This window comes from Pieris rapae, chromosome 19 (genome assembly GCF_905147795.1).
Source record: "Pieris rapae chromosome 19, ilPieRapa1.1, whole genome shotgun sequence".
In the NCBI taxonomy this organism is placed as follows: domain Eukaryota; kingdom Metazoa; phylum Arthropoda; class Insecta; order Lepidoptera; family Pieridae; genus Pieris; species Pieris rapae.
The window spans coordinates 1214845-1238878 of record NC_059527.1 but is presented as its reverse complement, the minus strand read 5'-3'; the positions used below and the strand labels follow the sequence as shown (position 1 = coordinate 1238878).

The 24034-nt window shown below is 32.8% G+C and overlaps 4 protein-coding genes and 1 long non-coding RNA gene across 6 annotated transcripts; 2 read left to right on the top strand and 3 right to left on the bottom strand.

Annotated features, from left to right (window-relative positions):
* Nucleotides 1-906: 906 nt before the first annotated feature.
* On the bottom strand, nt 907-4185 carry LOC110997874 (eukaryotic translation initiation factor 4E1). Its single transcript, XM_022266229.2, has 5 exons — nt 4059-4185; nt 3590-3768; nt 3036-3213; nt 2680-2767; nt 907-2260 (listed from the first exon to the last, which is right to left on the bottom strand). The coding sequence occupies exons 1-5, from the start codon at nt 4086-4088 to the stop codon at nt 2103-2105; spliced, it is 633 nt and encodes a 210-aa protein (XP_022121921.1). The 5' UTR covers nt 4089-4185; the 3' UTR covers nt 907-2102.
* Nucleotides 4186-4294: 109 nt separating this feature from the next.
* LOC110997871 (spermine synthase) lies at nt 4295-16429 on the top strand. Its single transcript, XM_022266228.2, has 7 exons — nt 4295-4795; nt 5642-5750; nt 7426-7548; nt 8161-8247; nt 10254-10411; nt 11062-11253; nt 14154-16429. Exons 1-7 carry the CDS (start codon nt 4514-4516, stop codon nt 14304-14306), a joined length of 1104 nt encoding a protein of 367 aa, XP_022121920.2. The 5' UTR covers nt 4295-4513; the 3' UTR covers nt 14307-16429.
* Nucleotides 16430-16868: 439 nt separating this feature from the next.
* Nucleotides 16869-18934, top strand: LOC123690015. The gene is made up of 2 exons (XM_045632418.1): nt 16869-17042; nt 18274-18934. The coding sequence occupies exons 1-2, from the start codon at nt 16910-16912 to the stop codon at nt 18918-18920; spliced, it is 780 nt and encodes a 259-aa protein (XP_045488374.1). The 5' UTR covers nt 16869-16909; the 3' UTR covers nt 18921-18934.
* LOC123690016 lies at nt 17576-19765 on the bottom strand. Of its 2 annotated transcripts, none has more exons than XR_006750859.1 (3): nt 19185-19765; nt 18006-18162; nt 17576-17877 (listed from the first exon to the last, which is right to left on the bottom strand). It is a non-coding gene; the product is annotated as an uncharacterized LOC123690016 (long non-coding RNA). The 2 variants fall into 2 exon arrangements; XR_006750860.1 differs by having other exon boundaries at nt 17576-17872.
* A 433-nt stretch (nt 19766-20198) lies between these two features.
* LOC110997885 (charged multivesicular body protein 1b) lies at nt 20199-22328 on the bottom strand. Its single transcript, XM_022266248.2, has 4 exons — nt 22121-22328; nt 21747-21991; nt 21394-21614; nt 20199-21030 (listed from the first exon to the last, which is right to left on the bottom strand). Exons 1-4 carry the CDS (start codon nt 22140-22142, stop codon nt 20907-20909), a joined length of 612 nt encoding a protein of 203 aa, XP_022121940.1. The 5' UTR covers nt 22143-22328; the 3' UTR covers nt 20199-20906.
* Nucleotides 22329-24034: the final 1706 nt, after the last annotated feature.

Sequence of the window (24034 nt, the reverse complement as noted above, 5' to 3'; positions counted from 1 at the left end):
AATTGACCATACTCTGATTCGACCTAAGAGGTACCCCATACATAGTGCACACTTTACCCTAAAACCACCACTTGCCTACGCATCACAGACTAGCATTAGCTTAAAATCATAAAATTTTATTTTTTTAATACAATTACTCTAAAAGTGGCGTATTGCAGGGACATATAGCTTTCAGGATGTGGGCTATTGCCTATTACACACTCGTGCTTTTTCTTTACATTTCCGCACTCGTGCGTTCTCTTAACTGTCAAAAGAATGTCTATTAAAAAAACCAACCACGAAGTTTTTACTAAAAAAATCAGAGAAGTTTTTATGATTCATGCAAATATTTTAAAAAGAAGCTACTAATTTGTTTCAATATCAAATTTAAGATTTGGATTTAATGAGTTAGGTTAGGTTAGGCGCCATTTTCAAAAAAAATGTTCTTGCGAATGAGTGTTGCACAAAATTGATATTTTATTTGAAATAAAACCACCCGAACAACAGTATAATTACACAAAATGCTTCGGAAAACATTTACCAGAACACACGTACGTACAACGAATTTATTGCGTAGAGAGAAGAGAAAAAAAACGCAAATAGTTTTATTCAATTGCTTAATTTTATCACAACTGTATTAAAAATAGTTTTTTAAACACCTTTGAATTCAGTTTTTTGTGCGCAGTAAAAAATCCATTGTATATTCTTGAATTTTGAAATGAAGTAGTATATTACTTCTACTTTCTACTGTTATTGTTCATATAAACTTGGAATAACTTTGTTAGACATAACCTAATATAAATCATTTTTAATGCTTGAGAGGCGTTTGCATAATTCACGCTGATACTTGAAGCAAAACCACAAGGACATTCCTAAATTTGGTCGAGCACTTGCATTTTTTAATGGAAAAGGTAAAATAAATACACATGATTTAGTATTTTTATATGAAATACCAAAATATAGTCTATTGAACACTGACAATTTAAACAATGCATAAGACATTTTAGTACCAAGAATTAACAAGAGGTGCTACAAAGCTGGAGTAAAATATTAAAAATTACAACCAAGACATACTAATTTGGCCTAAGCCCTTAATGAGTAAATAGAAAGCTATATATATTTAAAATTAATCCACACTGGTTAGCTGTTAAATAACAAAACTTGTATTTTAAGAACTTATTAAAAATGGAAATCAAACTAACTCTAAGTCATGTCACAGGTTAACTACCAATGTACAGTGTTAACTATTCTCTTAATATTTCATAAGCGAATATTGCTTGTCGAGCATATTTCTTTTGAATAAAGTATATAATATTAATCTATACCTTTTAAACTATTTATCATAGTACCATCCAACAAACATACAGTTTAGTACTTACACTCATTAGTCTAACTCGCTTAGTGAGAATTCATGAAACGTCAACCTAACATTAAAAGTAGTTTTATTATTTTTTTAAGACCAGTAACAGACTTCACACTTTGTTACACCACAATTTTTCCTACCAACTACAATAGAGATGTCAGTTTAAAACGAAACAGACATCAATCTTCCCATACTGTAGAAAGTTAAAATTATTTGAAATAAATACCTACTTCGTTTGTTAATGACAGTCGACTCCAAGGCCATCATATTTTAACTCAAACCAAAATGTTACATATACCTTTAGTACTTTTAACTTATAAAAATATTTATTGGGATCAGTCTGTTTATACTTGGTTATGAATTTGTGTTGTTTATGCTTAAGAAAGTCGGTCTTCCAATTGTATGAAGTGCAGTTAGTCATAAATTAACTTAAAATCAATGATATTATAATGTCATCCAAGAATTTTTATCAAAAAAGGAGACAGACAATATAAAACATTGTTTTCGTAATATAACATCATTGTTTATAATTTAATTCTAGTTACATTTATGGTTCCCTTACACAATTTGGTTGCACACATTATGGAGACAACAAAATATAGTTGAAGTTCAATATACTGTGTGCTATCAAATTGACATTTCACAAGTTAAATTATTTCCAACACAACATTGGAATAACAATTCCATTCTGTTGGACATAAACCACATAACAATTTTGTATGGTTTGCGACTCTGGATGGAATTGATCATATGGTGGATGCTAGACAGTGTAGAGGTTCTTGGTGGACGATGAGTGCTTGACCATGGTATCACGATGAACTTGGAAACCAATTTTGCCATGAATCCCAAGCTGGTCTTTTAATTTCCTACCAATGTCCAAGACAGCCTGCTGCTTGGATGTGTCTGCAGTCCACACAGCTGAAAAGTTTATACAATAATGGTCAATATTTAAATTTAATCAAACTCAATGTGGAATTAAAATAATAACATATTAGTCTAAGTGTGGAAATAGAGTCCACATACCATAGTTACCATGATTATTATTTATATAAAAATTAAAAACATGACATTGCATTTAGTAGCAGTTATAATTTTTAGTAAGGGTATGAGATCAAAAATTAGCACACTTAACAATATTAATGATCCGAATAAAAATAAGTAAAAAAGTAACATACTTTTGTTAATACTGTTATATCAAAATATATTTAACCAAAACTTCAGAATATCATAAAAATTAAGGTATCTCAATAAAACTAAACTGAATTTCAAAATAAAGTTTAAAATAATTCAGCTATGTTTGAACCTAAATGTATATAAAATGAATGCAAGACACTTACCAATCTTATCTAATTTTGGTCTTACATTAACAACAGCCCCACAGATTTCTTCAGGATGTTCAAAGTTTTCTCCAATTAATAGAAGTACCTGAAAATTTTGCATTGCTATTAAATACATGCTGCTTGGAAAGTGTGTTAAGTATAGGCAGAAAAATATTACACTTACATTAACATTTATTTATTTATTTATTTATTTATTTATTAATTACAGACATGGCTAAACTCACAATAAAAAGTATTAAAACATTAATCTTTAATACTTTTTTTAAAATTCTGTATCTCAACTTGAAACTTCTTCCTTTGCTGAATAATGCATTTTCACAATTTTATCATAAGTAATATGACAGGATACTTACACAATCTAGCCAGAATCGATCAAGGTCAGAATTACGTTTGCTCTTTTCAAGACTAATCAGCCATCTTCCACCCATTTTGTTAGCATCATCTTCCCACATGGGTCGAATTCCTTTTTTGAATACAGCATAGTCATGGCCTTGGCGTAACTCAGATGGTGCTTTAATATGATGGAAAAGCCTAAAATATAATTTATTTTATCTTATGTATTAAAATTAGATTTGATGTTAAAACAATATATCACCCAAAACATTTAATTTATTTATTTATAGTTAGTAATGCTGTAGTAACTTGGTCAATCTATAAAAACTTAATGCAAGTGGCATATTACAACAAGTGCAATTAAAAACTCATTATATAAATATAATTCATAATAAAAAAAACCCCACAGTACTATAGCTTCTTTATATTTTAATATATTATACCACATGGTAAAGACTAAAGCTTCTTTATTTTTTCATGTGTATACCAATTTTCATGATTTATTAAGTCTATTGGGAATTCCCTATTATTTATTCATATTATAATAATTAATATAAGTGAATTTGGTTTTTACCTCCAAAAATCTTCAACTGTGTCAAAGGTTGTTAATTCAATCTGATTCTCTTCCCATGTTTTTGTTCTGTCATTGTCGTAAAACCATAAGCTCCACGCATTCTGCAGAGGGTGCTTGATCAAAAACTCGGGTGGTATCTCTGCATTGTTAGTAGTTTTAGTCTCGGGACCTGCCGAACCCTTAAATACACAAGTCATTTTTTTTTACAAAATATAACCTAAGAAGAGATCCAATGTAAATATCTAGTAAAAGAAAACGCAAATATATTTATCTTTTAACGTCAACTTGAACTGAAATAATGCACTAATTAAAATAAAACTAATTAAATACGATTAACTTAAAAGTAATGCCGGAGAGAAAGTTAGCCTAGCCACATCAGCATATATTGAAGTTGAAATGTACTGATGTTTAAATATATTTATCATTGAAAATGTTTAACAAATTGGAGGTATTTTATATTTTGAAATACCTCAACTTCTTCAGCAGTATTCCCAGCCATATCTCAAAATTATTTTCGCACCTTGATTTTTGCTAAAAGACGGATGGTAAAAATTTATGATGCTTGCTGTGTCTGTCATAAGTCAATTGTCAGTTATGAGTTACTTATTACTTGGTGATATGAGTCTTTTATTACGAAAAGGTTCTGCTCCAACTTAAAAAAATAATAATAACGAAAAAATTAATAGACGATAATATGAGACTTTGTTTTTTTACCTTCCCTTAGCGGTATCTACCATAGACGTGAATTACTTAATACAGCGAAGTCGAATATTGAAATCGAAATTTTATGGTAACCCTAGCATTTTCAATTTTAAATAAATTTCATTCAAATTTCAAATTCATTCATTTTTCAATTTTGTCTTTACAAAATCGCCGGTGCTACAGTTTACGTACCAAATAATTAATCTATTTAATATAAAAACAATGTCCGTGCAAAGTGTGTTGATAGATTTTTCCTTAGATTCGGCTCGTTTGGCTGATGAAAGTGGTCAAAAATCTGTATTTGAACAGTTGCAAACAACGCTGAAAGAGTACCTTCCTAATCTTTTATTAGCCGCTGAAATTAGTCTAGATGGTGGATCCCTGAAAATTTTAACTGGAATGAAAGGTGTTACAGTCTCTATAAGACTGTTTGACCGAGGTCTGGTTACTATAAATGTTGAATATTATAAAGACGACAGCGAAGATCCATTAATCACTTTCAAGGTTAGTTTAATTCACCTTCAGTATAGTGCTTATGAAAACATACATAATTATTATCTAAACGCGACACCTTAAAAGTTTTGGGGAATAGAAAAACATAGATTCTTAACTTCACATTCGTTTGCATTGCAATTTATTCAAAAGACAAACACCTAATTCGCCGATATTTATAAAAACCTGAGCTATAACTGTATGGCAAGTTAATAAATATATATCACATTAATAAAAACTCAAAATCTTGGAAAATGTTAAAATTTTCCTTCATTGCACATACTTCTTTAAAAAAATGGAGTATTTGTTTGTTGTGGACTAAAAAATTAGAGAACTGAGGCTATACATGTGATATTTATTAGACTAGTTCAGGTCAGAATTAAATACGGGATTATAAGTGTATTGCTCTTTGCCCTAGATGATGTGTGATTTGTAATTACCCTTATTTTTTGTACGTTTTCCAATGGATTTTATTTTAAAATTATGTCAGGTTTTGTAAATCCTAGTCTTAATTCCCAAATTAAATTTATTCTTGTAATTTTTAAATGGAAACTTATTTGAAACTTTTTCAAATAGTACTTGTCTATTTTTTATATATATCTGATTATGTATTGTCTATGTTGGTTTAATCATAGGCATTAATAAATAAAAATCGCTAATCTATATTGTAAATTGTGTCTTTCAAAAAGAAGCAGTTAAAGAAACTGCTGGACATGATTGTAAAGTCCAAATCAAAATTAACAAAACACATTCAAATAATGACCTAATGAGTATGTGAGTGATTGCCAATCAAATTTTCCAATAAAAAAATCCTGCATAAAAATCTAATAACTCCTTTTTCTATATATTTTTCCTTAGTCAGCAAAAGAATTGGAAAGTAAGCTGAAAAAACATATCAAAGTATTGAAGTCACAGGCGTTACCACCATTAAAAAGATGCCTATTCGGTAGATATCTGCCATCATCAGGTAAATCTTTTTTTTTTTATATAAATTTGTAGTTGGGTCCAAAGTTCTGTCATAAATGGAAATAATGATAAAAACAAAAGTACTGATCAGTTTTTAATGAGTGATAAATCAATTTATAGTACATTAATTAAAGAATAGAAATAAAAATTATTCAAAATCACCTCCCTTATTTTAGCCCTTCAGAGCAGCTGCCAGACGTCTATACCAGCATATTCATGTCGATTGTGACTGCTTTTTTTAAAGATGATTTCAGACTCCAAATTTTTATGGTGTCCAAAGGATGAAAGCCTATGTCTAATTAGGTCGATGTTTGTCGCTCAAAATATGAGCTTAAGTGGTATTAGTTTTGTGTGCAGAGAGCTGCTGGAACACGAAGTAATTTACCGCGAATCGCGTGCTGGGCAGGTGTTTGACAAGTGTGTTGTGTCAAATGTGTCGCTTGGTACACTTTAGACTTTAGTTTTGACATCCATTTCGCAAAAATTAAACTCACTTGGCCCGTAATAGGACACTCCCAACCAGACCATTACTGATGGTGACTGATGTCCATGTTGCACCCTCCGAACTTGATTTCCAGCTTCTTCAAAACTTCTAGCGTACACATTCTGGTTATTATACTTCTTTTTAATCTCGAAAGTTTTTCGTTCGTAAAGAGGATATCACGGTGTTGATCTTCGCGTACCTACCGCTTTAACAACACCTGCGATCTCTTAAGCCTTATTGCTTTTAGACGAGCAGTAAGTAAGTGCCCACTCTTTTTTTGTATGCGTAGACCAAGATCTTTACTTAGTTAAACTTTAAAGTTTTCCTACTGACACCCATCTGCAACGCTATTAACTTCTGTTTCGGTCAGGATTTCTTGCTTTCGGCGCCTTTCTAGCTTTGATTACTGTTGGTGTTCTAGCGGCGCGTGAGGGGCCTGTTCTTTTCTTGTCCTCAACCCTGGAGATGTCATTGTACCTATCAATAGGTTATATACAAATTTATGAGCAACTTGAAAATGGTATTCGGCTAGTGCCCACAGCGGTGCTACGCAATAACAGCTATTCGGGCTTACTTTCAATGTCCACAAATAACGGAAAGTGATTGATTTTTGTTTTAAAACAATAGTCAAACATTCAAAAATAGAATGCAATATTTTTATAAAATCATGTTCGATATTTAAAAATAATGTGCCAGTGACAGAACTTTAGGACTAACTACGAAAATCAATGGCGCTACAACCTTTTTAGGTTGGCCTCAGATTTCTGTATCTGTTTGATGATCATTTGTTAATCTAATAGGCGAGTAGGTGATCAGCATTGTGTTCTTGACGCACGCCCTCGACTTTTTGGGTCTAAGGCAAGCCCATTACGATGTTTTCCTTTACCGATCGAGTTCAATGCGCTCAGAGAAAGAAATTCCATTGATGCACAGCCGGGGATTGAACCAGGGATAAAAACACTAAAGCCACGCTACACACTACACACGGCAACACTGCTCAAAGATCTATTTTCCCATATAATATTATTTTAGTCATTCTATTAGTTAAAGCTAATTTAGCCCTGGGCATCAAAGGGAAGCAGCTAATTTCAAAGCATGCATTACACCTTATGAATTGGTTGTTTATACAAAAATATTGCAGCTAAGTAATTGTATGTTACAAATATCTTTATTAATTTAAAAATTATTTCAGATGAAAGGCTACTTGAGTATGATATTGATGCAACTCTATTTGATGAGGTGTCGCCTTTCCAAAGGGTGCAAATTGTGCACTCAAAGATACTTGGCAATATGTTGGTGCTAGATGATCTACAGAGTAAGATGATTTCATTCTAAAAGTTAACATTTTTATTAGTAATTTGTGGTTAAATACCACGGCAACTCGATCTATGTGTTACTAAATGCAATTTCAATTTTTAATTTAGTCGTTATATAAAGCCCGTGTAATTGTTTTATGCTTGTTTGTTGTTTCAAACGATTTTGTATCATTTATTTTGATAGCATTCATGGAGTACAAAGTCAAAGTCAAAAATAATTTATAGGTAACATAATGTACACTTATGAACGTCAAAAAAGAGAAATATACAATAAATTAATCTAATTTTACATTTAATGCTAGTTCACAAGTCAAGGGCGAAAGAGGCCAAGAAGAACTGGCAAGAAATTTTGATTAATTTACTTTTAACGAGGGCTTTGAATTTATTTAGTGATAAAACTCTAATTTCGGTTCTAATTAGGTTTGTGCTAAAAATAACGTCATGCATTCTCTACGTCTTTCTTTGGCAGTGGTTTCTGATTGATAAACGTTTCAATTTGAATATGATTACGAGAGTGGATATACATATGCTTACTATGAAGGCCATGGTCATAAGGTGTTTTAGATCTGAATGTTACAAGTTCATATTAAATATATTACCTACTTTTTTAGATATTTCAGAAGCGGATCTCGTTTACACAGAAACATTAATGCAAAGAGGCAAAGAAAGCTACGAGGGAAAAGAGATCGTTATTCTCGGTAAGTGTAAGGCAGGTTACGCAAATGTTATCAATTGCTGGTAAGCAGGAATTATCTCATACATTGTGAAGCGAGCAGAGGTCGTAGGTTCGTTTCCCGGCTGTGCACCAATGGACTTCCTTTCTATGTGCGCATTTAACATATGCTTTAGACCCAAAAAATCGACGTCGTGTGTCAGGCACTGGAGGCTGATCACCTATTTGCCTATTAGATTTAAAAATTGATCATGGAACAGATTCAGAAATCTGAGGCCAAAACCTGAAGAGGTTGTAGTGCCACTGATTTATTATTTATTGTGAAGGGAGGAAATTGATGCTCTTCCTAGTTTTAAAGAACCCCTGGCTAAAGTAGTTTTGTATGTAACTTAGCGGATTCAGACCGCTTTTACTAACTTTAGTAGCACGTTTCAACGTATGGACGTCATCGCAGTGATTTGAAACCCAAGTAGGTGTCACTTTAACCTATTTAAATCTGTCAATTTTTAACTTTGACTTGATCTGTGCAAATCATGAAAAGATAGGAAAACTAACATACTTTATTGTTCATAGATACGAAATTTAATTAACTTTGAAATATAACATTTTATAAACGATCCATTTATCAACTAAAAGTAATGGTTTCACCTTGAAAAATTTACATTACAATATAAATGAGTATGGACTTAAATTAAGGTATAAAATACTAATTAAAAAATTAATTAGTTTTTTGTTGACTAAAAAAAATATTCTTTATTATGTAAATTTTAAGTCATTTTTACGTAATCAATGTTATAGGTAAATTGTCTTTTGATGGCAGGATATTGTGCCTTAGTATAAAAACTTGAATTTATAAAAAGTTTAAGAGTTGTTTGGGTTACCTGCTGAGTTTCATCATCGGACGTCGAGGCAGAATACGAAATTCCTCCCGTATCACCGACGATTGACGTCCGTCTTCCACAACTGAGCGTTTCTTAAGGCACTTTTTGATGCGCACCACCTCTATGTGGAACTAGGTGCTCTGCGAATCTCCGAACTAATTCGACGTAGGGTCCAGGGTAGAAAAAGGGTACCAATTCTTAAAAGGCCGGCACTTGCTTGCTGGCAGAGTGTCCATGGGCGGCGGTATCACTTAACATGAGGTATCCTGTCTGATTGCCTTCTGTTACTTAAAAAAAACTCAAATATTGTGAGGTAACCATTAGACCCGACAAGTTGACGTGTGTCAGTCACAGGAGGCTGATCGGCTCTTACAGTCATTGCCAAACTAGTCTTTGAATGTTTTTTTAGTAGCAATGGAGCCGTTCGTTGCACCCAACTTATACGTTAATCAAATATATAAAATTCTCGTATCACAATGTTTGTTCTCATACTCCTCCGAAACAGCTCGACAGATTCTTATGATTTTTGTTTTGCATACCAAAGTATGTAAAGGGGTCCAAACCAAAAAAAATATTTGTAGACAATTTTATAATAAAACATTTTTTGTTTTTATTTTTTTATGATACAACATACAAAATACGTACGACCCTTAATTTTCATCTACCCTCTACGATCAACCCCTATTTTTTCTTTATTAGTCTAAAACTTATAACTTATTCTCTGAAGTTTAAATAGAGAAGAATCACAGAAAAACTTTAAAAAGTTTTTCATTCTGGAAAACAGAACAATCTCTGGGGTAGCATAGCAAAGTATTCCATGTTGGTATGTACTAAAAAGGTAGGCTAGACATTTAGGTGAAAAGAAGTTCGCGGCTGCAGCTAGTTAATATAATATTATTAATAAACACATGGGCAAAAAAGTGTCAAAGCCACTGTGCAGTTTTCAATGTATCCCTTCCCAGACCTAGGTGATTTATTGTGCAACCATGATGTCATAGGTTTGATTCCAGGCTGTGCCCCAATTTTCGTATGTAACACTCCTTCGTACGGGGTAGGAAAAATCGCGTGTCAGGCACTGAAGGCTGATCACCTGCTTGCCTCTTAGAAAATAATAATCACGGAAAGTCCAGATTGGTTTTCTTTCATTCAGGTGGTGGTGATGGTGCTCTGCTATACGAACTGCTGAAGGAGAATCCTCGCTATGTCTGGATGCTGGAAATTGATGAGATGGTGATGAAGGCCTGCAACAAGCACCTTAATTCCATCTGCGGAGATGTTCTGGAGCGGCGGAAGGGGTCTAACTATGAGGTAAAATGTAACTGGGCTCTTGCGTGGCAATCATCCAGGTGAAGTCCCTAGTCCCGGTCCGGTCTACCCAATAACCTATCTCTATCCTCAATCTGAGATAGACATCTTAATACAAATACTGATAAAAGTATGCCAATAACCAATCGGCGTCCATGGTAGGTCGGATCGGTGTATGTTTATAGACCTTTGTATGAAAATGACAGTTCAACTGTGCCAATTTCCTATCTTAACATTTTAACTTACACCAGTTTTTAAAATAATTAAAATTTTAATAAAATAAAAAAGCTATTTGATTTTTCAAGAAGACATGTATATTTTAATATTATTCGTACGGCTTTATTTACTTTATTTGGTTTATATTGATTATGAAATATGAGTGTAAAGATCAAAGAGTTTGCATTCTATCTGTCGCCAAAAATGTATTGCCTTTGTAAGGTTTGGTTATTGGGATGCAAATAGGAGATCGATCGGCTGCCACGGTCTAATCTCCTATTGTTTTCATTGTGAGATTGTGGATTAATTATTAGGTTCGGGCGTTAGGGTCCTTCAAGAAAAGAGCGTACCGATTTCCGAAAGGCTGGCAACGCATTTGCAAAGCTTCTGTCAATGTCAATAGTTGCCTCCTATTACATAAAAAAAAATATTTTCAGATAATAGTCGAAGATTGTATGTTAACTGTAAAGAAATTTATAATGGAGAACAAGAAAGTGGACTACATTTTCGGCGATCTTACGGACATACCGATCTCTGACGCGCCTTGCGGGGAACTTTGGGAGTTTATGATCAACATCTTGAACTCGGCCTTTAAAATATTGAAGCCAACTGGAAAGTTTATGACTCACGTGAGTAAAAAAATTAATTAGTGAAAAGTAGTTAATGATGATGAACAATGAAATTAAGTAATTATGACATTGACAAATAATTGAACATTTTTCATTTCACTCAGCGAACAATACATTTTTTAATTAATGCTTCATTTGGCGTTATGGGAAAATTATTAGAGTAAATTTTTCCGATGCGCGCGCACAGCGTCACACAAAACCGACACCCTGTTGGCTATAATCAATATTTAATAATTAGTGTTCTATTGTTAGTGTCGTTTTTCCTACAAACGTAGATTTATAAAGATAATTTTTAAAGATTTTTATTTTGTTACGCCAACAAACAAAATATTTTATTTTATATTATGATGTCAGCGAATAATTTATGCCCTCTAGAATGTTAGTTCCATATGTGGGGACGGGTAGTAATGGCGGACAATGTCGCACATTGAAGATAATGCGTTTCCAATTAATTTGTATTGGAAACATAATTTTGTTTAACTTGAAGCTTGCATACAAGTTCAGTATCATGATTAGGAGACATGCTGTGGTGCAAAGTTGTTGACGAATTGCTTGATATGCATACGTGCAAACATGAGTGTTATGCGTACAAGTTTGAACTTAATTGCATACAACTTGTGTTAGCTTGTATATATATAATAAAATAAAAATTAATTGCAACCTAAACATGTATACATATAGGAACCCCGGAAACACGGAATATTTATCATCCCATAACACAGGGACTCTCTTGTGTCTTGTGTATTGACTAGCCGATATGTGATTTTTGTCATAAATAGTTTTATTTATAATTACAATTATTTACAACTTGTGTGCAAGTAATTTGCGTAATGCAGGTTAAGGCACTGTAGTAATGGCGGATTGCTAAGTCATCGAAAATACTACAAAATATGAATCTTGTTAACAATGTAATTCTTGAATACTTGATTATAAATATCCAAATGAAACCTCGCGAAAACAAAGACTCTTAATTTATAAAAAACAAATATATTGTTTTAGCTTAATACTTTAACTAAGCTTTAAAATATACATAAGTATATAATATGCATCTAAGACAGGTTTTATAAAAATTTAAAGGCCGGTAACGCTTCCACTAATGGGTGTCTATGGGCTGCAATATCTGTTCTTTTTTGGCGTCTCGTAGATTCGAAAACGACAGAATATCTTTAGTAAAATTTAAATTATGTGGTCGGTTTACGGACGATAATTTTACGAGATAATTTGAATTGAATTATTATCACTTAATTATCATATATAAAGGAGTTAATTGACAATATTTTTTTCTATAAATTAACATATATTAATTAAATTTTTTTTACTATACCGATTAATTATAAGTAACAATGTACTATTAACAACTTAAAATAAATGCGCGACAAGCCAAACACTTAAGCCGATCGTACCGATCGACATTATATTCCAATAACATTCGAAAACACTAACTACTTAAATTTACGTCTAAAAGTTCAAGAAGTTCGAAGAAGAAGGAGTCCTTCCCTGAGAGATACGACCTATTAAAAATTCGAGCGTACTACTCACTTAAAGGCCGGCAACGCACTCGCGAGCCTTCTGGCAATGTGTGTTTCCTAGGGAATGCAACCCCGACTCGAGATCCCGCGGGATTAGAAATATCACTCTCATCTTGTTTAAACAAATTCTAAAAAATAAATAAATCTAATAATAAGAAAATCTTTTTATTACTGACTCTAATTTATCTAAGCTTGGGATACACATGTAAAAGGACTTTTACTCGCTCGGAATGAAGAAGAATCGGTGGCGCTACAACCTCTTTAGGTCTTGGCCTCAGATGTCTGAATCTGATGATCATTTTAAAATCTAATAGGCAAGTAGGTGATCAGCCTCCAGTGCCTGATACACGTCGTCGAGTTTTTGGGTCTAAGACATGTCGGTTTCCTCACGATGTTTTCCTTCACCGTTCGAGCAAATGTTAAATGTGCACATAGAAAGAAAGTCCATTGGTGCACAGCCGAGGAACAACCCTACGACCTCAGGTATGAAAGTCGCACGCTGAAGCCACTAGGCCAACACTGCTCACTCGGAGAGTTAAGGAGAGGTGAGGTAAGTAATGTAGTAGTTTGTGTAGCATTAGCAATTACATTTAAATCCTGTGCAATAAAAGAAAGTGGCTAGTGATCTTCGTTTAATACTAGGTCATATTAATCTCTACTTGATTTTGTTCTTAACGATATAATCGTTTGATTATATTTTTAATTTCTTTTTTTACGAGATATTTTCTTGGAAATTGGATTGTCTTGTTGCCTTTCCATTGCCCCAAATCATCTTTTTATGAATGATGAATGAATATCCGTCTATGTGCGCATTTAACAATTGCTCGAACGTTGAAGGAAAACATTGATATGCACAGGATGCTTATCACCTTTGCCTTTTCTAAATAGATGCATAAATTTGAGGCCTAAACCTAAATAGGATGTAGCCATTTATTTATTTTATTGATTTATAATTCAATTCGGTATAGTCTACATAGGGTATCGATCATTGAATAGTCGTTAGTTATAGATCTAGCAACATTGACAAGTTAAATGAACTAGTCATGTTAACGGTTTTAAACAAATTTGACTGTCATTAAATGACAGTGACAGTGGCAGCTGAAACTAACACCATTGCTGTAACATAAACAATAAAGACTATTTATTTACTACAGACTAACATATAAAATATGTATCTTAAACATTATTAATATTTTTGTAACAATATATAAATTTGCGCCGATAGGTGCTATGCTATTATTTTATTTTAAAACAGGTATATAATGTATAATATTTTATTTGAAGTAAATCCATAAAATTGTATATACTTCTGTACTAAACATGCTGTGTATTCTTAAAAATAAAAGTGATATTAACGTGAGGTTCTTCTAGGGTAATGGGGCCACATCTTCAGATTCCTTGGAGATGTATGAACAAGTGCTGATGAAAATGAAGCCATCCGTCACATTCTCCAAGACTAAAGCCTTTGTGCCTTCGTTCTATGAGGACTGGATATTCTACCAGATAGGATTCACCCAAGAATAACACGTAATATGGAATTGTAAATGTGGAATTGTGTATTAACTAGCTAGCGGGTACTTACTAAAAAAGGGTAGACGAAAAATTTTGAGAAATCGTATTCCCGGTTCGAATTTTGAATATTCATGTATTAAAATATTGAATTTAAAAACAATTTCACATTTATAACATATTGATTAGTAACAAAACACATCTCATACAAAGAAGGGTTCCTATATACAACGGTTCGTAGCTGAATCGTTCCTATTATCCCTTAATTTTTTAATAAACCATCACGTTTTGTACCAATATTAGTTTAAGACTTCACGTTTGCCTCGACCAAATAGTTTTGATACATTTTACCTTAGGTTATAAAAATACTGTTTGTTAGGGTTTTATAATGCTATTACCAAACTTTCACTAGAAGCTATAAATTGGGTAAAACTGTAGCAGATATACTGCTAGTCATAATTATAGAGAAATAGATAGTCTATAACTGTCGGATTATAAACTAATTTAAAAAACGTAGACGTCTTTATCAGCGACGGCTTGAAACCCTTTAATTATAAATATCTATCAGCGGTATGGCAGCAGTATTAACTTAGTTATAAAATAACTTAAGGAAACCTGTACCTTTGAGGATTTTTTTCTAAGTATTACTATTATATAACTAATCTCATATGTCAAAAATCTGACATACGGGTGTCGTTGTTTGACGTAAATCTCGACTCACAAGTCTCGTGTCAGACGTCATGTTTTAATTTTCCATGGTGTCATTAAATGTGATATCATTTAATTTCAAACAATACTAAACATCGGAGTTCTTAATATTATTATTTTTTTAACAAAAAAGTACTGGACTGATCTCAAAATTCTTCAACCATAAGAATTTTGCTATTCAGAGGCTATATTTATTTCGTAAAAGTTCAATAACATTGTCCACTCATGCGAAGTTGGGATTAGCGAAACAAACTAACAAAACACTACAAACTTACCTAATTTATAGCTTTACGTCAATTACTAACTAAGTCACGGGCTTGATTCTCGTTTTTTAGCAACGATAATTTGAGTTTATATATGATATTGTATATAATAATGACAAGGTACAAAATTCAGTATTCGTGTTAGCCACCATGAAGCTTCGTTTAAATTGATCGAAAAAAAGCGTTTTGAGCTTACATTCATTGAATTTGAATGGAAAAAGTGATGCCTACAACGCGAGTTTTGACGTTTCCATATATTTTATATATCATACTTGCTCTTAAATAGATCCAAATATAATTTTCAACGCAGGAGGGAAATATAATCGAAGTTAAAAAATGAGAACCATCGCTCAGTTTTCGGAGTATTATTAAGTGCAAATAGCTATTTAATGGCTTGTTTCCTAACAGTATTTTAAATACAAGTCAAATGAGATCTTAATTTAGTATTAGCATTGTCGACATCACACTTTTAGTCATTTCGTATTAAAAAAACTAAACTAAAGAATTTATTCAAACTATCGGGAAACCGATACAGACTATAATTTATAAAATTTAGTCTATGATTTATGTATCCAAAATTTATTCAAACCTTAATTATTCGTGTTTAATACGGAGGTTAAAATATTTAAATGAATGCCATATTAGGTTGATTTGATAAATACAAACACAATAACTTTTGAATGTTAGGATTAAGATTAAAAAACGATGGCGCCAACTGTGACTAGCATATGTCACTTAGCGCTAAGTCCCGTTTCTGAATTTCTTAAACTTGATAAAACCACTGTAACATACTTTAAAAATATGTATAGCATAGTTTTGTGTTCGATTACCTAAGATATAATCCTAATATTCAGAGTAGACTTGGCGTTAAGTTCGACAGTACTTCGCGATTACTTGACCCTTAGTAAAATAAGTTCCACTTTAACTTTCCAATAGTGTTATCCAATTGAATCATATTTTAAATAAAGACTGTTGACAGTCATTGGTCAAAAAATAAAAGATAAGTTATGACTTGACACAAAACGTTTTTCTTGTCCAGAAATATCACATTGGAAATATTATTGGAAAGTTCAGCGGAAGTTCCTTCATGCCGATACTGCCATTAAACCAGCTGTGCTCCATTGTAATTTGTTGTTAATACATGTTATTATAATTATATCATCCAAATTGTGTTTTATTTTATATATTAAATAACTTTTGACAATGCCTATATTAAGGCCAAATTAGACAGTTAAGGGTCCGTTCACACAGACCGGCTCGGAGAGGAGAGCAGATTTTTATCACGTTGGAAACAGTGTTTTGAGTGATTGTAGTAAAGTTTATTTTTGCATTTGCACCTTTTTTGTCATTAAAAATGCCTGAACGCGCTTCGTGTGAAGTAATAAAAGGAGCCGACCGGCTCCGCTTGCGTGCTCTTTCTCGCTCGCGCAGCCGATCGGCTCTGATTGCGTGCTCTTTCTCGCTTGCGCAGCCTGTCGGCTCCGATTGCGTGCTCTTTCTCGCTCGCGCAGCCGATGGGCTCCGATTGCGTGCTCTTTCTCTATCGCGTAGCCGATCGGCTCCGATTGCGTGCCCGCTGCGGCCGCGCCGACCGCAATTTTGATAGCAACATTTGAACGTAATAGTTGTGCGTACTTGTACGAAAAGATGAATGATGAAAAATTAATAATACTCGTGTCAAAATATGAGTGTTTATTTGACATAACCAAGCCATCATATAGCGATCGGATAATGAAAGACAATGCATGGGAGGAAATTAGCAAATGTCTCGGAATAAGTGGTAAGTAAGGTTTTCATTGTTTTACACCTACCCCCAGATACTCAAACGAATTTTAAAGCAAGGGCTTCTTAAACTCGTGCTGCGACGTGTTAGATTCAAAGTCAAAATAGGAATAACATGAGTTTAAATGCGCCCTTACTTTAAAAACTCGTTTGAGTATCTGATCGTTAGAATATACTTATGTAGTAGACAATTTTTATTAAATATAACTTAAGAAACTCGCGTAGCCACTTGATCTTGCCAATCTAAAGCACCACTTGATGAAAAATAATCCTTAAATTTATTCCTTGTGGTTAGAACTGCGTCGCTATTAGAACTGTTTTCATTATTATTGTCTGTTATTGCTGTTAATAAATTTATATTGCTGTGAAATTCATTCTCTTGTCCTGGCGTCCGATTTTCTATTAAAAAATTATGTAAACATGTAGTTGCTAATATAATTAAATCACAGTACTTCGGCTGAATTTTCATTCGTTTTTGATAAATTTCAAATCTTTGAGTTAGCATTCTAAATGCACATTCTACGTCTTTTCTTGCCCTGCTTAAACGCAGATTAAATACTTTTTTTGATAATTCTGTTCTTGCTTGTTCTCTTGGATACGGCCGCAATATATTATTGCTCAAAGGAAATGCCTCGTCTCCTATAAAAACATGTGGTAAGCTTTCAGTGGTACTAGGTAGAGGTTTCTTTGGGGGCAGCTTTAACTTATTGGTGTTGAGTTTTTTCCAAAATTTTGAATTCTGTAAAATTCCGCCGTCGCTATTTTTACCATATGATCCGACATCAACAATTAAAAAACTGTATTTCGCGTCGACCACAGCTAGTAACACTGTACTGAAAAAGTTTTTATAATTATAGTATAAGCTTCCACTATTATCTGGTGCCTGTATATTGACATGCTTTCCGTCTATAGCGCCCAAACAGTTAGGAAAATTCCAAATATTAAAGAAATCACGTGAAACCTTTTCCCACATTTCTTTATCTGGCATCTGCATAACTATGGGCATCAAAACATCACAAATTACTCTGATTGTCTCATGAATAATTGAATGAACTGTAGAAATTCCCATTCGAAAATTAAATGACAAGTTTTTGAAACTGCAACCAGTGATGAGGAATCTGTAAAAATAAAACAAACACACAAAATAGAAATATAAGACTGCCGTACCAAAACGAACTATAAAATAAAAAAGAGTTATGTTATTAATTTTTCATTTCTGTTCTTTCCAGTGACGCAGTGCCAGGATCGTTGGAAGAAACTGCGAGATAACTTCAGAAAAGCCTATTATAACCGAAAAGGCAAGAGTGGCGATGGTGCAACTACGTCCAAATTGATAAAATTTGAAAAAGAACTTTCTTTTATAATACCATTTTTTCGCAATCGAAACCAAATATCTAATGTAACATTATCATCGGATGATTCAGAGCCTGGCACACCAATACCACCACCATCGACATCATCTAAACGTTCTGACCATTCTGAAGTTGAATCGCTTGCAAGTACTTCTGGCTCGAAAAAGAGACCACGCTTAAGCAAAGATGTTGCTACGGTTTTCGAAGAGTATCTTGAAGAAAAAAGAAATACTACACCCCGTGACAAGGCATTACGTAATTTTTTTTTGTCTATGTCAGATACAGTGGAAACATTCCCAAAAGAAGTCCAAGCACGAATTAAAAGGCGCGTGTTTAACATTGTTAATGAAGCTGAATTAAGTCTGTATGAAAATAGTACAGATTTGAATTATTCTTTGTCTATAAATTCACCGCCATCGACTAATCAATCTACTTACCTAGTGTCAAACGAAACCTATATTCCTCAAAACTATCCAGATCAGACTACTTACGGGTACAATACCAGCACACAAAATACAAAATAATAAACAATCAAAAACAATAATAATTATAGTAATAATAATTAAACACACACAAATCTGTACTATTTAATTACATTTCATTAACGTAAATAATGCTTAATAAATGGAGGGCTGTGATTTTGTGATCTATTTAGATGTTTGTGTTATTTAACATGATTAGTATAAGTAATTTACATTTCATTAACGTAAACAATGCTTAATAAATGGAGGGCTGTGATTTTGTGATCTAAATAACATGATTAGTATAAATAATTGTTTTTTATTTACCTTAAAGTTACCGTTAACCTTTCTTCGGCTGTAATGGTGCAACGATAATTTGTAGTCTTTTTTGTTATATGTACTCTTAACAAATCTGTCAATTTCAAAAATTGCCAATATTCCATACGATAATACTCATAAAATTTTAGGCTATCTCTCTTCAATTCCTCGAAAATGGTGTGAAACTCCCCATGGATTAGTCTGTTTTTCCAAATATGTTTTACCCATATTTGTTTCCGCTTGCGCTTACGTTTCCTATGTTCTATTTCAAGTAATCTTGCTAACAAATATATTTCTTCGTCGGAGCTATCTAAATCCATGTTTCGAAAAGCACACGTTAACACACCGAAAACAAAACTTAGACTGCGCGGAATACTGGCACTGCCTCTGTAGTGTATCCACCCGACTCCGAGCGCATCCGACCGGCTCCGAGCACATCCAACCGCACCCGCTTTCAGATCTCTTCCAGCCGGTCGATGTGAAATAGTTGGCGGCTCCGCTCCGGCCAATTCCAAGCGTATACGACCCGGTCTGTGTGAAAAGAAAAAAGCAGGCCGATGCTCTCCGAGCCGGTCTGTGTGAACGGACCCTAAAACCAATCGTTTATTACAGTCATTAAACTTGAACCTGTAGGCATCCCTACTCATCGGCAAAGAAGACAGAGGGTGTAGGCCGAGAGAAAAAGCCGGCGTAAAAAAACCATCGTTACTCTTTTAAAAAAGAAAATCATCAATCAACACTTATTTTAAAAAAAATACTAGTGACAAGTTAACTAGCTGGAACGGCAATTTTGTCTGCGAACGGCGCGGACACAATACTTTACCCTTTTAAAACCATTATTTTCATACAAAATTACGGAATCGCGAACATAATGCGTCGACTAAACTATCATTAACCCCTACTGTTTGTACAGCAAACTTAAAATATTTGGGCCTGATGATCACTTTGTATAGGTGGTACACTAGGTTAAAATATTGGCTATTTTAAACACTGGCAATGATTTACTGAATAAAACAATTTAAATAACTGAAAAGCTTTTAATTGCATATAAATAGAATCCTTTCATAATATAATTATAATACACTTATTACAAAAGGAAAATAACAAAATAATTTCTTTTAATGCTATGTAAGTTTTTAGGTATACTAAGTAATGTGAAATGAAGTCACTTTAGAAAATTGAATAATGACACATTTCTCAATTCCCATAAAGACAATCATTTTATCAATCTAATTATAATATCATATATGCCATAACTGCTTTACTCTTAATTTTCATAAATAATTAAAATTAAGTTTAGGCAAAAAATTCGAACAGATAATACCTTTTGGATAATTGTATACCTAAACTGTAAATATTTTTATTTAGCATTGCAACTTTTGAAACTTTTTAGTACAGTCGGAACCCAGGTTTTATATCTATAGCAAAATATGTTTTTTTTTCAAGATCTTCAATATTGTAAGTTGTTTTGTAAATTATTTTGTCTGGCTTATAAGCAATCTTGGTTATAGAACATGGCCTTTACTCATTTGAACTAAAGTCCAAATTAGTTGATTTTAAAATGCTATCAATAATGAAGGATTTTTACAAACACTGTTAAAAAATTTAGAAATAGGTTGTTTACAATACAACATAATGTAGTCCAAATGGTAATTTGGGTAATTAGTAGACTTCATATTTTTATTGCCTGTATCACATGGTGGACTTAAAAAAGATCTGTACAAGTATATATTATTCAGCCTGTCGTAATCTAGCTAGTCTCTGTGTTAACTCATCTTGTTCTTGTGACACAACTGTTGCTGTTCCAATAGAGGTACTTGGTATTCCAGACGGCAGTTCCATGTTGAGCTCCAAACTAAAATGCAAAGGTACACAATACACAAACACAAATTAATAGTATTGTTAGAAACAGGGCAAACAATGTTGTCCATCTTCTCTATACTTATGTAATATATAAATAATATATTAAGAACATAAAGATGAATTATTTGTGACATAAATTCTGATAAGATTTTAAGTGAATGAGTGGGCCTCTTATAAAATGAGCATTAGCTATATTCTTTTTTTAAAGTTCATGCAGGGACTTTCCTTCACCACACATCAGAAAACACACTTGCAAGATTTTGCACAATAGAATGGTGTGGTTTTTAAATAAATATACCAAATACAATCAACTTTGAAAAGAAAAAGAGGATGGTAAACATTCATAAAGGCATACCCAGCTTCATCAGCCACTTGCTGCAAAAGATTATCAACATCACCCTGAGGCACTGTAGTTGTTGTTGTTTGTGACATAGCATTCTCCATGTATGATGATTGTACATCAAGATCTTCAAACTGACTCTCAAATTTGTCCATTAGGTTTGAAATTTTTTCCAAATTCATTGATTTCATTGCTGCATCCATTGCTTTAACAACACCAGCCATTGATGTTGTGACCTACAATAAAAAAGAACATTTTGAGATATAATTTGCATGTGAGTTAAGCAGGAAAAATTATATTATCAAACAATATATGCTACAGAGTTCTGCTAGTTCATAAGTTTCTAAAATTAAAGTTCTCAGTGTTACCTTTCTAGTAGTAAGAGCTGTCTGCACTCTACTTGATACAGCATCAACTCTTGCAGACATTCGTAGATAATTCAGAGCCTGATTCTTTTGTCGTATTGCGTTCTCTGCATGAATTCTTGCACCTTCCATATTACCCTTTTGTATAGCCTTCTTCGCCTTTTCTTTTTCAATTTTTTCTTCCTTTTCACATTTTTTAGAATTTCGTTCTAACTCTTTCACAGCAAATTTTAAATTAAATAAATGTTCTGTGTATCCGCGTTAAGGAATAAATAACTATAGGATACATTTGAACTAGGATCAAAACATATGACTTACCTTTACCTATACCTTAACAAAAAGTATAAAACAAAATAATACGATTTTAAAAAGGATACTTTCCATAGCGGATGAAGACATTTCGTTCCCCAGTTTGACGGCTTTATAATAACTTTGGACAAAAAAATTAGGGCTTAAAGCCTTTATACTTTGGTTTGTATATTTAAATGTGTAAATTACTAATTAACTAAGCTATTTTAATTTATGAGTGATTTGAGATTACTTTAATCAACTTGATATGAGTCATAAGTCATAACATAAGTATCATAATTCGTAATTGGCAAGGCCAAAAACTTCTATTTGATGAACATTATTGACAAATGACAAATCGTGTGTCAACCACAAAGTCCACAAACAACAAACTGTTATAATAGAAAATAGAAAAAATAGAGATTTGGTGGGCTATATCAGCTAGAGTTCACTTGAGAATGTAAACAGTGCCATGTCCAGTGTGGTTCACTGTTTAGTACTCTTAAATTAAATCTTAAGTTAAATAAAAAGAAGATAAAATGTATTAAATTTGAAACTACAAATATAAAAATTAGTCATTCTGGAATATTAAATAGAGACGAGGAAATAGACTTTGTTGATAATGCGGTGTTCTTGGGAATTACTTTAGATAGTAAACTTCAGTGGGGCCAACACATAGGTCTTTCGAATAGGCTAAGTTCTGCAGTGTTTGCAGTGAACTTGCGATCTTACGGATGAGAATACTGCAAAGCTCGTTTATTTCAGGTATTTTAATAGTACACGTCATATTATGGTGTTATTTTGTTGGGTAATGCCCCTGGCATTAATACGATATTTGTAGTGCAAAAGGGGGCTGTAAGGGCGATCTGTGCCCTGTGGGTCGACCGAAAGAAGTTTAAAGAATTACATATTTTGACTTTGGCAAGTCAATACATTTACTTATGTGAATATTTTGAATGTGCGGAAAAATATAGATATCTTTAAAAATAATAATAGCTTCCATAACTATTATAGTACTAGGAATAAAGACAAAATTTGCGCACCAACCACAAGGTTGCATAAAACGAGTAATTCTTTCTAACGCAATTACATACGTTTTTTCATCCCATTTCAATCCCTAGTGATAATTTATATTAATAAATAAATTAAAATCGTACATTACATTGAAGTAAAACTGCGTACTGCGTGCTATTATAATATAAATGAATATTTAAACGATCACAGTGCTTGGATATGAATTACTTCAGTATAAAGAGGTAACGCGACTGAATCTCTCAGATGGATTTTAGGACTTTGGGGCGATCGTCGACATTTACGACGTGTCTTGACGTGTTTCATGTGGTATCAAATCATTTCAGTATAATTAGAACTATTATTATTTTCTTTTAACGGCCTGTTCAAAATGTCTTACCGACATACCTGAATTAGAAAACAATGGATGCGAGTAACCCGTGCAAAAGATGTTTTAAAATTGGAAACTGGAAAGTCGCATAGAGAGAAGGAAAACGTCACTAGGTGAAAAAAAATAACTCTGACGTTTGTGGTCCTTTCCCGTCTAGAGTGTAACTCTATATTTTGGGCTATTTATGTATCAGTTTACGTGTTTTTGGTTTGTATAAATATACTTATAGACCATGAAACTACTCGTATCGTGTCCGTGACTCGCTGTAGTTTTAAAATCAGAAATGTATTTATATTGCTTGAAAATTACAAAAAGTTATGTAATTACAAAACTATACACTGTATTTTTACTACATACAATGTATAATTTGTTGTAAAAAACTAAAAAAAAAACATAATTGCCACCTATGGCTTGGCAGATTTAGTAAAAAAAATTGAATATAGTTTAAGATACTGGAGCTCTTGTGCGTTATGATATCATATCACCAAGGAAACATATTATAATAATTATATTACATACTGAAAATTAAACGTGTTCAATGTCCGTATTTGATATTGTCTGTCTTTAATCCATACAGGTTATTGTTATTTTAACTATTGTC